This window comes from Puma concolor, chromosome C2, assembly GCF_028749965.1.
Source record: "Puma concolor isolate L17-30 chromosome C2, mPumCon1.1.hap2, whole genome shotgun sequence".
Lineage (NCBI taxonomy): Eukaryota > Metazoa > Chordata > Mammalia > Carnivora > Felidae > Puma > Puma concolor.
In genome coordinates this window covers 16796548-16811844 of record NC_141675.1, presented here as the reverse complement: position 1 = coordinate 16811844, position 15297 = coordinate 16796548, and the positions used below count along the sequence as shown (strand labels likewise).

General features: G+C 36.7%; 1 protein-coding gene across 2 annotated transcripts in view; it reads right to left on the bottom strand.

Moving 5' to 3' along the window:
* TOP2B (DNA topoisomerase II beta) overlaps nt 1-15297 on the bottom strand; it is a 64433-nt gene that overhangs the window by 19083 nt on the left and 30053 nt on the right. For both annotated transcript variants that reach the window (XM_086674186.1, XM_086674187.1), the window contains exons 13-23: nt 14999-15124; nt 9127-9237; nt 8940-9045; nt 7315-7424; nt 6871-6963; nt 6664-6778; nt 4505-4626; nt 4156-4304; nt 3385-3616; nt 1386-1520; nt 614-814 (exon numbers count right to left, since the gene is read on the bottom strand). In XM_086674186.1, coding sequence (XP_086530312.1) covers nt 614-814; nt 1386-1520; nt 3385-3616; nt 4156-4304; nt 4505-4626; nt 6664-6778; nt 6871-6963; nt 7315-7424; nt 8940-9045; nt 9127-9237; nt 14999-15124 — 1500 coding nt within the window. The remainder of the gene's footprint in view (nt 1-613; nt 815-1385; nt 1521-3384; nt 3617-4155; nt 4305-4504; nt 4627-6663; nt 6779-6870; nt 6964-7314; nt 7425-8939; nt 9046-9126; nt 9238-14998; nt 15125-15297) is intronic.

The following is a 15297-nucleotide window of genomic DNA, read 5'->3' as shown; positions in this document are numbered from 1 at the left end:
TGTCTCTTTTTTGTTTTTTATAATCATGCTATAATCCATTCAAACTTCCTCAATTTGGAGGAAAATTTTACTTCTTCTCTATCCTTATTCTCCTTTTTCCATCTGCCTTTCTTAGCAGATTATGGCAGTCTGTCTCAGCCACTGTGCTATTGGACTTTTTCTCTTACTCTATTTTATGTCTAAAAGCTAATTTGGAATGGAATGAGGGTTACTCATACAGGCTCACTTTCTACCTTTCTCTCCAATTACATATAAACACAAATATACAAGTTTAGTAAAGCAGATTAGAGCTGTGGGGAGAGAAGTACTCCACAATTAAAATGCTAACAGAGACAGGAATAAGGAACATGAAAATCCTGCACCAATCATTCTCATAACTTCTGGTCAGTGTACATATCCTCTGTGTTCAAGCCCAGATGCACAAATGCAGAGTTGGGATTAAGAGTAGTGGGTAATAGGAGAGGAAAAGGAATGTACCTCTAGATTCTTCAGCAAATATATAGGGAGAAAACCATTCAGACTTATTATAGCCACAACCATCATGAAGCCAATCGCAAAATCCAACTCATGGCATGGAAGAAACATTAAATTAATAGTAAATCTAATCAATTACCATGGAATTACAAGTAAGAGTAGTTTGAAGTTTAAAAACTTTATGTAATCCAGCAGCTTCTGCTTGTGCTAGCTTCTCTTCAGTCATTTTCACCACAAATTTCACAGTTGTATCAGTATGATATTCTTTATAATCAGAAATTAATGCTGGTGTTTTATCTGTTCCATTTAGCATAGGTTCCAAAACCTGTTCTTTGTATACCTACAAAAGATATAAAAGTAAGTAATTCTTTTCCTGACACACACTTGCATTCTCATACTGTAAGTCACGCAATTCTTAAAATATTCCCAATTCTGGTGGGAAAAAAAGAAAAATGCCGTCTCTATCATCTCCTGCCCAGCATCTATAAAGGACAATATATGGGGGTCTCAGTGGTGAAAGAAGATACACAGTAACGGTTCTGATCTGCTCATACACCAAAGCGCAAGGAAAGGGCTAAGAGTATGAAGAGGATGACATCAACCACAGCTGACAAGAGATGACAACGCATATACTTTTAGATCTTAATAGCTGATACTGACATGGATTTATTGACCATATTTGTAAGGGTTCAAAGCTAGCTTAAGTCATTTTACCTTTTAAGGAAATTAAGCTTTTAAATTACTACTTCAAATTCAAAGCACAAATTCAATTTGGAGGGGTCAAAAATGTATACAGGAAATTTTAAACACTGTACAAACTGAGGACAAACAACGACGGAATCATATTCTTACCAGAAAGCATTACATAACACACTGCCCTTCTGACAGGCAGCTCACACACGTATACTGACCTGTGTCCAAGTTCTAACTGGAAGCTCTGTAATCTCTACTGTGTTTCTATCCACCACAAATATTTCACCACTGACTGCATATTGGTTTTGACCAAGCTCTTGGATCGTTCCTTTAAAGTTTTTGTAGTTTGGAAGCTGCAGAGAAAAATAAAAATAACTCAAGGCACTGACTTGACTTCTCTCTTAAATGCCTATACCACACTTGAATGCCCCTTAGTCTACGGTCTACTGTTACTGACAGATTAACATGATTTAAACTAAATTCCTCACCCTCAATAGTCTGTCTCCAAATAATCACTCAATCCTGAATTCACAACTTCTGTTAATATAATCTCAACATCTCCAAATCTCAAAACCTTAGCTTCATCTTTCCTAGTCGTCTTTTTTTTTTTTTTTTTTAATTTTTTTTTCAACGTTTTTATTTATTTTTGGGACAGAGAGAGACAGAGCATGAACGGGGGAGGGGCAGAGAGAGAGGGAGACACAGAATCGGAAACAGGCTCCAGGCTCCGAGCCATCAGCCCAGAGCCCGACGCGGGGCTCGAACTCACGGACCGCGAGATCGTGACCTGGCTGAAGTCGGACGCTTAACCGACTGCGCCACCCAGGCGCCCCTTTCCTAGTCTTCTTAGGAAATTTTTTTTCAGCCTATTGCCTCTATCCCTCCTTCTCCCCTAGATTAATAATCCTTTCAAATCAAACTCTTTGGATGTTATATTGAAAGCCTTCCACAACCCGCACCCAATCTGACTTTCTACCTTTTCTCCAATGATGTGCCTTCCAGGCCACTACTCTTCTTCCACACTCTGTTTAAACATTTTGAATACTCTTACAATATATACATATATCTATAGACACGTATAGAGAGAACGCGCACGCGCGCACATGAAAAGCAAATATTGACCAAATAGACTGACTTAATATTCTAAAATGCATCTGAAAAAATTAAGACACAATAATCATAAAACATTTTTTGCTTCTATTAGAAATATTTTAGAGTACTTTAAAGTATTTAAGGGGAAAAAGATTTTAAATCATACTTTTAGCCTAATATTTTGTTTGATTTTAAAAGAACGAAATAAAACTTGGAGAGAAATACATAAAAATATTTTGTTTCCATATGCTGGTTTTATGAAGTGTTTTTTTCCTCTGCTTATTTACATTTTCTACAATGACCACTATAATTTTTTAATTTTTATATTAGAAATACAATTTTAGGGGTCCCTGGGTGTCTCAGTCAGTTTAAGCATCTGACTTTGACTCAGGTCATGATCTCACAGTTAGTGAGTTCGAGCCTTGCGTTGGGCTCTGTGCGGACAGCTCAAAACCTGGAACCTGCTTTGGATTCTGTGTCTCCCTCTCTCTCTGCTCCTTATGGGCTCATGCTCTGTCTCTTTCTCTCTCCTTCAAAAATAAACAAACATTAAATAAATGTAAAAAAAAAAAATACACTTTTATTTAAGTGTATCTTTATAAAGGGAAACTTCCAAATGATTTTAAATCAAGTCAAAAAAGGGAAGACACCTTTTTAAGAAGTTTTTCTCGGAGAGTTTGGGGCAAAATAAGCACAGTGGATATAATCTCAACATTAAGGACAAAAATAAAAATTATGAGGATACATTAAAATATATACAATGTGTTAAGTGTCCTTACAACTCTGATAGGATTTATTAGTTTGAGAACAAAAACAAAGTTGCGTATAATTTTGTCATGAAACTATTATTCTCTACATAATTTAGATATTTAAAAGCCTGAAATGAGTTATTTTTAATTTTCAATAAAGTTTCTCCCCATAATCCTTATTCTCCAGGCTTTTCCCAAAGCTTCTACTTTCTACCATAAGCACATATCAAGTTACACACTAATAAGGTCTTTATTGTCTACAATATGTTCCAAAATGAAAATGGTTCCAATACTTTTCTAAAATGACTGGACTTTGTAGTTTACACATTATCATTTGTTAAATAAACAATATAAGCAGGAAGTTCTAAACAATTACCATAGGATGAGGATCCAAGCCATCTAGCATTCGTCTGACGTTGTTCACAATTTCCCTAGCATCATAGTTGGGTAGTTTACAAGCCCATCCAGTGCCAATGCCCTCAGCACCATTTATTAAAACCATGGGAATTATAGGAATATACCACTCAGGCTCTACACGTTGATTATCATCATAAAGGAATTTAAGCAGGTTGTCATCCACAGCAGGAAAAAGCAGTCTTGATAAAGAGCTAACAAAAGGGGGAAAAATATGGAAAAATGGCTTGGTTTTAGGAAATAAAACTTTATACATAATTAAAGACTATATTTCAAAAAGAGGAATGCATTTTTTAAAATATTTGATTACATGTACTTAACCAATTTACTAAACTTATTACCAAATAGATTTTTCAGGCAGAAAGCCAGAATAAAATAGCCCTATTTTACTTATGTGCTTACTTACTAGCCTACTTAATTTCTTAGTATTAGTAAATAATGTTTTATGGATTTCCTCTTACTCTGACTAAACCCCAAAACCCCTCCTCAGCCTATAAAGTAAAGTTGGATCAGAAAACATCCTTACATTAATTAGGACTGGTTTCACCAATAACTCCCAAACACTGAGATCAAAAAAACTTCATTCTGTTTGCAATCAAATAATTTGGAAGATTCGCCCCCACTACAGTACCCAATCATTTCCATATTACAATTCTGTTAAACATTTAGTTACTTCCAATAGAAACTTCAAATAGAACTTTACACCACCGTATCAGCAAAAGCAAACTGTTACCTTAACATTGTGAAAATATAACGAGGGCTTGCAGCATCTTTGCCACCATGAAGCCGAGTTCCAAACTGACCAATTGGCTGAAGCAAGTTAATGTTGTTACTTCCCACAAAGTTCTGAGCCAAATTCACAATAGTCATCATCAATGCTTGCTACAACACAGAAACAGAATATGACGTTAATATCCTAAACTTTGCATACATATTCCCTAATTGTTATTAAAGTCCAAATTCTTGATTCTCTTACACATTTCCAAAGAATTTATAAAAGAAATAAATTCTTTATTATGCTTAATTATCATTCTTCATGCCAGTAAGTATAGTTCTCAGTTGATTCCAATCTTAATGCTTACCTCTCCATGATGATAAGCAGACATCTCAGCAACAGATCCAGCCAACTGGGCAACTTTTACTTCACGTTTATCATTCCTCTTGAAACAGGTAAATAAAACTTTACGTTGGCCTGGTTTAAAGCCTATTTTTAAAAAGAACAATGCCTCTTTTAAAAATATTACTTGAGATATAGTTGCAATGTTTCTTTTAATGACAATGCTCCATATATTCAAGAGAAAAAAGCAAAGATAACAGTTTCCTTTTGAAAAATAACTAAAATTGTTACCTGAGATTTCCTAACAAAATAAGTACATAGTAACGTGATTTTACACCATCTCAGTCTATTCCAAAAGTGAAGTACCATGTAAAAGCCCACCTGCTGGTGGTCTTAAAGAACTGCTCAGTGGTACCAAATTCCTTTCACAGGAGTTGCCAAACATCCATACACCCAAATGTCAGTTGTAACTAAAGTAGCAAGAAACCATGGATGATCTTGAAAAGTATATTATTAGAGTATCCCAAATCAGAAACCCTTATAAAGAAGAGATGTGTTATGGCAGTTAAGAATGCAGGCTTTAGAATCCCACTAACCTGTATACTCTTCTCAACTTGTCCATTTACCATTTGACTTTTTGCAAATTACTAAACCAGTAAGCCTCAGTGTCCTCATCAGTGTAACAGAAATAATTACCTTCCTAACAGAGTGATCATAAGGATTACATGAGATAATGCAAGCAAAGTATTCTGCTTCCTTATCATTTTTCTTGCTCTAGATCAGTGAGCACAGTAATAAGCTTTTCAGTATAGGCTAGCTATCATCATCATTGTGGACCCAGAGCAGGTAGAAACAACAGGATGACAAAATATGGCCACTTTCCTTGAGAATTTTATAATCTAACTGAGGAGGCAAAATTGACACAAGTAAAATAACAGGCACACAATAATGGAATAAAAGTTTAGGCATCTGAAACCAATTTGGACTGCAGTTGTTAGAGAAGACTTCACAGAAGGGATGTAACTTAAAACTGAATTACATGGATGGGTAAAACCATCTGCTATTAGCTGAAAACCCAAGGAACACAAAGATCAACTTGCTAAAAGTTATAAAATGAAAATTAAATGTTTCTAGATAGAAGACAAAAATCTGCTCTAACTACTGGGTGCCAGTTTCTAAAGATTTTTTGGCATAAGTTTTTGGGTACGGAGGTATAAAGGTGTTTTTAAAATTTAGTCTCAGGCGGTGCCTGGGTGGCTCAGGAGGTTAAGTGTCTAACTCTTGACTTCAGCTCAGGTCATGATCTCATGGTCGTGACACTGAGCCCCGCATCAGGCTCTACACTGACAGCACAGAGCCTGCTTGGGATTCTCCCCTCCTCTCTCTCAAAATAAATAAAGAAGCATTTTTTTTTTAACGTTTATTCATTTTTGAGACAGAGAGAGACAGAGCATGAATGGGGGAGGGTCAGAGAGAAGGAGACACAGAATCTGAAACAGGCTCCAGGCTCCGAGCTGTCAGCATGGAGCCTGATGCAGGGCTCGAACTCACAGACTGAGAGATCATGACCTGAGCTGAAGTCGGACACCCAACCGACTGAGCCACCCAGGCGCCCCAAGAAGCATTTTTTAAAATTAGTCTCAGTTAAATATTTTAGAATTTATCAAAATCTGATTTTACTTTTTATTTTTAAAAGTCTGCAATCTGGGGCACCTGGGTGGCTCAGTCAGTTAGGCGTCCGATTTCGGCTCAGGTCATGATCTCACAGTCCGTGAGTTCGAGCCCCACATCAGGCTCCGTGCTGACAGCTCAGAGCCTGGAGCCTGTTTCAGATTCTGTGTCTCCCTCTATCTCTGACCCTCCCCCATTCATGCTGTCTCTCCCTGTCTCAAAAATAAATAAACATTAAAAAATTAAAAAAAAAAAAAAAAGTCTGCAATCAACTTGAGTTAAAACTTTCAAAACGTTGCCCTAATTTTCCTAAAAAACTTTTTAAAAAGAGTTTAAAAGATTCTAAAGAATCAAGGACTATAAAAGATTTCAGTCCTACCTACCAAAAGATCTCAAAAACAAATTCAGAATTTTAAAATTCATTATAAGAATGGCTTAGAATACATGATATTAAGAATATACTCAATAACTACATACAAAAGTGAGAAAGATTTTCAAACAAAAGCTACTTACCATCAACAAGAGATGGTATAGATCTTTCATTGTCTGAGTTTGAGAAGAGAATCAATTCTTTGTTGATGAAATCATTGTAAGTCAAATGCTTTGTTGCTGTACCATACAAAAATTGCTAAGAAAAAAAGTTACACAGCAACACAGTCATTAGTCCTGCATGACTTTTAGTTTCTTTCTTCCCCCAGACCACCACTCTTTATGACTAACCTCTGGTAAGCCATGTAACCTACGCTGTCTCCGATCTTCCATAAAATTTGTTAACCATTCTTTTCTGTCATCAATCTTCTTCTTACTGAATGCCTGAAAGATTCCAGGTAACAATTTAAAATATTAAAGATTAAATGAATTTCATTATACCATTAAAATTTATAATGGCAAATAACTAATTATTAATTGCTCAGAAATTAAGGGTTTTTTTTTTTTAAATATGCTTCTGTCCAAGATATACTTGAACAGAAGTCTTTCAATTAAAGAACTCTGAAAGCACAGCTTAATTTGTGTGTGAGACTGGGCTGAAGAAACACTAAGATTAACTAGTTTGGGCATTCAAGTTCAAAAGAGACTTATCACAGAAAACCAAGACTAGAAAGAAAGGTATGGCAGGTAGAGAGATGGATATTAGGAAAAAAAATTTTTAATTAACTTGATTACCAAAGTAATGGCAGCATCATCTTCAGGGCCAGCATATCTAAACAAGATGCGGTGCCTTTCCATATCAGCAAAATATTCCTTTGCTTCTTTAGCTGTACTGGTACCCAAACCTGCACAATTTAAAAAATAAAGTTGAAAATAATCCAGACAGAGAACAACAAATACTATATGATCTCATTCATATGTAGAATCTAAAAAAGTTGAACTCACAGAAAGAGAACAAAATGGTATTTGCCAGGGGCTGGGGAGAGGGGCATATGGGGAAAGTTCAATCAAAGAATACAAACTTTTTGTTATAAGGTGAATAAATTCTGGGGATTTAATGTATAGCATGGTGCCTATACTTAATAATACTATATTGTATACTTGAAAATTACTGAGAGAATAGATCTTAAATGTTCCCTCTATAAACAGAAAAAATTAACTATGTGAGGTAATAGATACATTGACTGTGGTAATCATTTTCCAATATATATATCAAGTCATCATGTTGTACATTTTAAATATGTATAATTTTATTTGTCAATTATTCTTCAATAAAGCTAAAAAAATTTACATGAATTGTGAACATTAACCATTGTTTAAACCTATTAGGTTAAGAGCTGATAGATCAAGCTGGCAACACCTGTAGCAATGGGTCAATCTTAACAAAGAAAACTCAGATATTACAGGCCTCTTGACATAAATATACAAAGTCACCTATTAAATGTTTTTGCCACATAAATCTAATCCAAATCTATATAAAGCCTCTGATTTAACTACCAATTTTTTAAACAGAAAATAAGGGACAAAGGAACATACTATATATTTAATGAAATTACAGTGATAATCATCAAAATTCAGAATGCAGAAAATTATACAGGACAAACAATCCGACCTTTTGAACAAATGAACTGCAAGAAAAAAAAAATGCAAAGAGAAGCAATAAATTAAGAGTTAACAGATTTATCAAACCAAATGCAACCTGTGGACCTTGATTGGATCCTAACTCAAAAATAATTCTTTTAATAATTAGGAGATTTTTAACACCAACTGAATATGTAAGGTTATTAAAGAACGGTATGATAATGAAATTAGGGACATTTTTAAAACATTCTTTTAGAGACACATACTAAAGTATTATGGAGGGGTGCCTGGGTGGCTCAGTCGGTTAAGCGTCTGACTCTTGGTTTCGGCTCAGGTCATGATCTCACGGTTCGTGAGTTCAAGCCCCACATCGGGATCCGCTCTGACAGCATGGAGCGTGCCTGGGATTTTCTCTCTCTCCCTCCCTCACTCTCTCTGCCCCTCCTCTGCTCTCTCTCTCAAAATAAACTTAAAAACATTTTTTTAAATAAATAAAGTATTATGGAAATAATAGAACGTCTGGAAGTTATTTCAAATTAATGGGAAGGTGAGAAGAGTTTTGATAAACAGGATTGGCAATGGGACGGTGACTGTTAAAGTGCATGGGAAGCCCATCACACCACCCTCTCTGCTTCTACAAAATTTTCCAAAATAATTCTTTTAAAATCAGCAACAGCTATTTTTGTAGTCTAAAACAAATTTTCAAATTATTTTATAATGATCTCAAAACATATTTATGTCAGTAGTAACATCACAAATAAGTATTTTAAAATACAAACCTTTGTAGTACTTTATTTTCCAGGCTTTCTGGTTTTCTATATGTTTTTTCCACTCGTCAAATTCAGGAATACTATAGAAGGAAAGTTCCTGCTTATTTTTGCTAGCCTTAAATTAATAAAATAAAAAAATTAGTTTTCTGCTATTCTTTAAGACAACAGTATAAAAATATATTAATGTAAATAGTACCTTTACAATAGGAGTAATGAACTCTTCAAGAAAACCATGCTTCAAAAGTGATGGCCAATTGTGATGGATGAAATTAATAAGCAGGCCTTTTATGTGAGAACCATCTTGATCCTAAATAAATGTTAGTACAGAGTGCTATAATAATTTTATGAAATAAAATTACTTATATAATCAAATTTTCAAAGGTATGAATGCAACACAGGTAAAATTCCATTCAAATTTTGGAACTGCATTTTATAAAACAGTAAAAATTATCCTTTAGATCATCACAGTAAATATTTTCTTAAAATTCAAATAATGAATATGGCTAGTTATACACTAAATCTTCTTGTCATTACAAAATATACTACCGTTACATGTTTTATATAGATTTAGGGGAGGTAATTATTCTTAAGTGTTTTATTTTTTTTTCAATGCCCATCACCCACTTTCCCCTCCCTCCCACCCCCCCCATCAACCCTCAGTTTATTCTCAGTTTTTTAAGAGTCTCTTATGGTTTGCCTCCTTCACTCTCTGTAACTTTTTTTTCCCCTTGCCCTCCCCCATGGTCTTCTGTGAAGTTTCTCAAGATCCACATAAGAGTGAAAATATATGGTATCTGTCTTTCTCTGTACGATTTATTTCACTTAGCATCACACTCTCCAGTTCCATCCACGATGCTACAAAAGGCCATATTTCATTCTTTCTCATTGCCAAGTAGTATTCCATTGTATATAAAAACCACAACTTCTTTATCCATTCATCAATTGATGGACATTTAGGCTCTTCCCATAATTTGGCCATTGTTGAAAGTGCCGCTATAAACATTGGGGTACAAGTGCCTCTATGCACCAGCACTCCTGTATCTTATATAGATTTCACTAAAATAATGATTTAAGGATGGAAATACATAAAGTGTAGTAATCCACGGAGTACAGGTATTCATAAGTATTCTCTTGATATAAAAACAGCCAAATTTTTGCTTAAAACTATACAGCAGCTTTTTCAGTGGAAGATTTTCTCTACAAATGTTTTTAATTACAGTACCTGAGACATGCAGTTGGATGCACACGAAATTCTTCCTTTTCAATTTTCTGGTTCATTCCTAATTATTGCCATTTTACTATTCGAGTCCTACTTTTTGCACATCCCAAATTACATCATCATATACAAATATTAACCAATATCCTAAGTGGTTAAGATGGCAGAGTAGTAGGGGGATCCTATGCTTATCTCTCCCTCGAACACAGATAAATATCAAATCATTCTAAACACCCAAGAAATCAATCTGAGGACTGAGAAAACAAACTGCACAACTGAAGGGAGAAAAGAGTCCACATCATGGAAGGTAGGAGGTGCCGAGACGTGATTTAGGGGAGAAAAGAATTGCGGGTGCTGCAGAGGGGAGGAAGCCCTGATCATGGAGAGAGGAGCGGGGTAGGGTGAGAGAAAGAGAAAGAGCATGCATGCACAGGAGAGAGAGAGCTCGAGCGAGCGAGAGCTCGTGAGCACACAGCACATGGGGCTGCACAAGAAAAAGCACTTCCCCAAAACCACTGACTGAGAAAATGAGAGAGGCTGATAATCACAAGTTTTTACAAGCAACAGAGCCCAAAGTCTGAATTTCTAGAAATCTGTGCTTTCTCCAGGGTGGAGCCTGGCAGACACAGCGGTACTGCTGTGGAGAGGTCGGGAGCGAACAGCGAAGTCTGTGGATCCTCTGGATTGCACTGGGAGAGACAGTTCCTCTTCTTGGAGTGCATTTGGGAGAGGAGGCACTGCCTCTCAGAGGACAAGAGTCGGCAGGTGCCACTGAGCTGCCCTGTTCATTAGCACAGGAGCAGAGTAACCTGCTGAGGACAGCTAACCTGGATGCTGGTGCTAACAGAGAGGTCCTTTTGTCCCCACCCATCAGCACTGATGAAATTCAGTGAGCAGCACAGTGCCCACAATGGAGGCTTGAGATGTCTACACCAAGCTCCGCCCCTCTGTGCTCTGCAGGTACTTTTTCACTAGGGCAGTGTGCCTGAGAGTCAGAGAAGCAGCACAGTGGGCCCCTCCCCTAGGAGACCAGCACACCACCACCACCACCCCCCACACTGCACACACCAAGTCTACTGACCACAGAGTGCTGCAAAGCTTCAGCTCTAAGGGAAATAGGATCTAGCTTGTTTCAACAAATAGACCAAAACACACTTAGTTAAAATTCGCCACACACGGGACAAGGTCCAAACAGTTCCCACTGCAGGCAAGGAGAAACTCTGCAGCCGATTGACCTAAGGGAAAGAACAGCCAAAACACAACAGCCAAGTGCATACAACATACATCAGAAACACTTCCTGAAGCACCAGGCCCTGGACAATATATGAATTCTTCTTAAAATAGCCATTACTCTCAGGGCCAGGAATCATAACAGGTTTTCCTAACACACAGAAGACAGAGACCTAGACAAAATGCCAAGACAAAGGAATTCATCCCGAAAGAAAGAAGGGATCGGGGCCAGGGAATAATCAAAACAAATATAAGTAAGATGCCTGAAGCAGAATTTAAAACAATTGTAAGGATACCAGCTGGGCTTGAGAAAAGCATAGAAGACACCAAGGAGTCCCTTATCACAAAGATAAAAGACCTAGGGGCGCCTGGGTGGCGCAGTCGGTTAAGCGCCCGACTTCAGCCAGGTCACGATCTCGCGGTCCGTGAGTTCGAGCCCCGCGTCAGGCTCTGGGCTGATGGCTCAGAGCCTGGAGCCTGTTTCCAATTCTGTGTCTCCCTCTCTCTCTGCCCCTCCCCCGTTCATGCTCTGTCTCTCTCTGTCCCAAAAATAAATAAACGTTGAAAAACAAAATTAAAAAAAAAAAAAAAACAAACAAAGATAAAAGACCTAAAAACTAGTCGCTCTGAAATTAAAAATGCTATAGCCAAGATGCAAAACTGACTGGATATAATCACAAGGATGGAAGTAGCACAGAAATGAATAGGTGATATAAAAAATAAAATTATGGAAAATAATGAATCTGAAAAAGAAGAGGGAAAGAAAAATACTGGATTATGAATGTAAACTTAGGGAACTCAGCAACTCCATAAAGAGTAATAACATTCACATCACAGCAGTTCCAGAAGAAGAGAAGGGAAATGGAGCAGAAGGTTTATTTGAGCAAATTATAGGTGAAAAGTTCCCTAATCTGGGGAAAGAAACAGACATCCAAATCCAGGAGGCACAGAGAACTCCCATGAAAATCAAAAAAGCAGGCCAACACCAAAACATATGATGGAAAAATGTGCAAAATACAGAAGAGATAAAGAAAGAATCCTGAAATCAGCAAGGGAAAAGAAATCCCTAACCTACAAGGGAAGACAAATAAGGTTAGCAGCAGATGTCTCCACCAGAAACTTGGCAGGCCAGAAGGGAGTGGCATGAGATATTCAACGTGCTGAATGGGAAAAATACTCAGCCAAGAATACTTTATCCAGCAAGACTGTTATTCAGAATAGAAGGAGAGATAAAGAGTCTCCTAAGCAAAAATTAGAGTTTGCGACCACTAAACCAACCCTGCAAGAAATATTAAAGGGGACTCTGAGTGGGAAAGAAAGACCAAAAGAAACAAAAACTACAAAGGAACAGGGAAAATCTCCAGAAACAACAACTTTATAGGTAATACAATAGCACTAACTTCATACTGATCAATAACCACCCTGAATGTAAATAGACTAAATGCTCCAATCAAAAGAAACAGGGTGTCAGAATGGATAAAAAACAAGACCCCATCTACATGCTGCCTATAAGAGACTCATTTTGGAACCAAGACACTTCCAGACTCAAAGTATGGGGATGGAGAACCATCTATCATGCTAATGGATGTCAAAAGAAAACTGGAGTAGCCATACTTACATCAGACAAACTAGATTTTAAACCAAAGACTAACAAGAGATGAAAAAGAGCACTATATAATAATAAAGGGATCTATCCAACAGGAAGATCTAACAACTGTAAATATTTATACCCCCAACTTGGAGCACCCCAATATATAAATCAATTAACAACATACATAAAGAAACTCATTGATAACAATACAATAATACTAGAGGATGCTAACCCCCTACTTACAGCAAAGGACAAAGAAAATCAACAAGGCAACAACGGCTTTGAATGACACACTAGACTGGATGGACATAACAGATATATTCAGAACATGTCATCCTAAAGCAGAATACACGTTCTTTTCCAGTGCACACGTAACATTCTCCAGAAGAGATCACACACTAGGTAACAAATCAGGTCTCGACCAGTACAAAAAGACTGAGATCATACCATGATTATTTTCAGACCACAACTCTATGAAACTTGAAGTCAACCACAAGAAAAAATTGGAAAGACCACAAATACATGGGCGTTAAAGAACATCCTATTCAAATATGAATGGATTAACCAGGACTTTAAAGAAGAAATAAAAGAACACATGGAAACAAAAGAAGATAAAAACACGACAGTGTTTAGAATGCAGCAAAACCAGTCCTAAGAAGGAAGTATATAGCAATATAGAATATGTAGCAATATAGGCCTAACTCGAGAAGAAAAAAAGTCTCAAATACACAAACTAACCTCATACCTAAAAGAGCTAGAAAAGGAAAAGCAAGTGAAGCCTAAAGCCAGCAGAAGGGAAATAATAAAGCTTTGAAGAGAAATAAATGACATAGAAACAGACACATGAAAAGAGGCTCAACATCACTGTTCATCAGGGAAATACAAATCAAAACCACAATGAGATACCACCTCACACCTGTGATAACAGCTAAAATTAACAGCACGGTAAACAACAGATGTTGGTGAGGATGCAGAGAAAGGGGAACCCTCTTACACTGTTGGTGGGAATGCACACTGGTACAGCCACTCTGGAAAACAGTATGGAGGTTCGTTAAAAATAGAACTAGCCAATGACCCAGCAATTGCACTACTAGGTATTTATCCAAAGGATATAAAAATAGTGATATGAAGGGGAATATGCATCCTGAAGTTTAAAACAGCATTATCAACAATAGCCAAGTTATGGAAAGAGGCCAAATGTCCATCCACTGATGAATGGATAAAGAAGATGTGGTGTGTGTATGTGTACACACACACACAAACACACACACACACACACACACACACAACGGAATATTACTCAGCCATCCAAAAGAATGAAATCTTGCCATTTGCAACAACGTGGATGGAGCTAGAGTGTATTATCCTAAGCAAAATAAGTCAGAGAAAGACAAATACCATATGATTTCACTCATATGCGGAATATAAGAAACAAAACAGACAAACATAGTGGAAGGGAAATAAAAAATAGAGGGAGGCAAACCATAAGAAACTCTCAACTGTAGAGAACAGACTGAGGCTTGCTGGAGGGAAGTTGGATGGGGGATGGGCTAAATGGGCGATGGGCATTAAGGAGGGCACCCGCTAGGATGAGCACTGCATATCATATGTGAGTGATGAATCACTAAATTCTACTCCTGAAACCAACACTACAATATATGTTAACTAGAATTTAAATAAAATCTTGAAAAAATTACTGTATTGATTAATCTTTCTTGCTTATAAATCTCACCATTTCCACTCAACTTTTAGGTAGGCTTCAACCCCATAATACTACTACAATGTGTTCTACTCCTCTCATACTTAGTGCATTTAAAAACATTTTTAAAATAACCAAAAACACCACTTTCCAAATAAATCAGAAATGTAAAATGTGTTTCACACAAGCAGTACCATTAAATGTTTTCTTCCCCCCCTTTGACGTACAATCGTTTTCACTTTTACTTTCTTGAAGTAAGTCTCATGAAACAAATATCAAAAGGGCACTCAAAAAGGTGTACGTTTTAAATATGTGGCAACCTTTAAACCAACCTGATCAGTCATAATCATAATCTTCCCATAGCGTAAAGTTTTCAGAGATTCTGCATCATCGTAACTTTTCTTGTATTGTAGACCAACTATTTTGATAATATTGTTTATTTCTGCATTTTCCATGATCTGTGCAAAAAGAAAAAGAATTCAGAGTATGTTAAAAGTGTTGAAGGCCGCCTAACTGGCCCAGTCACTAGAGCATGTGACTGTTGATCTTAGGGTTCTAAGTTTGTAGAGATTACAAAATCTTTTTTTTAAAGTGTTGAAATACATAAAAAGTGAGTCTGAATTTACATTTA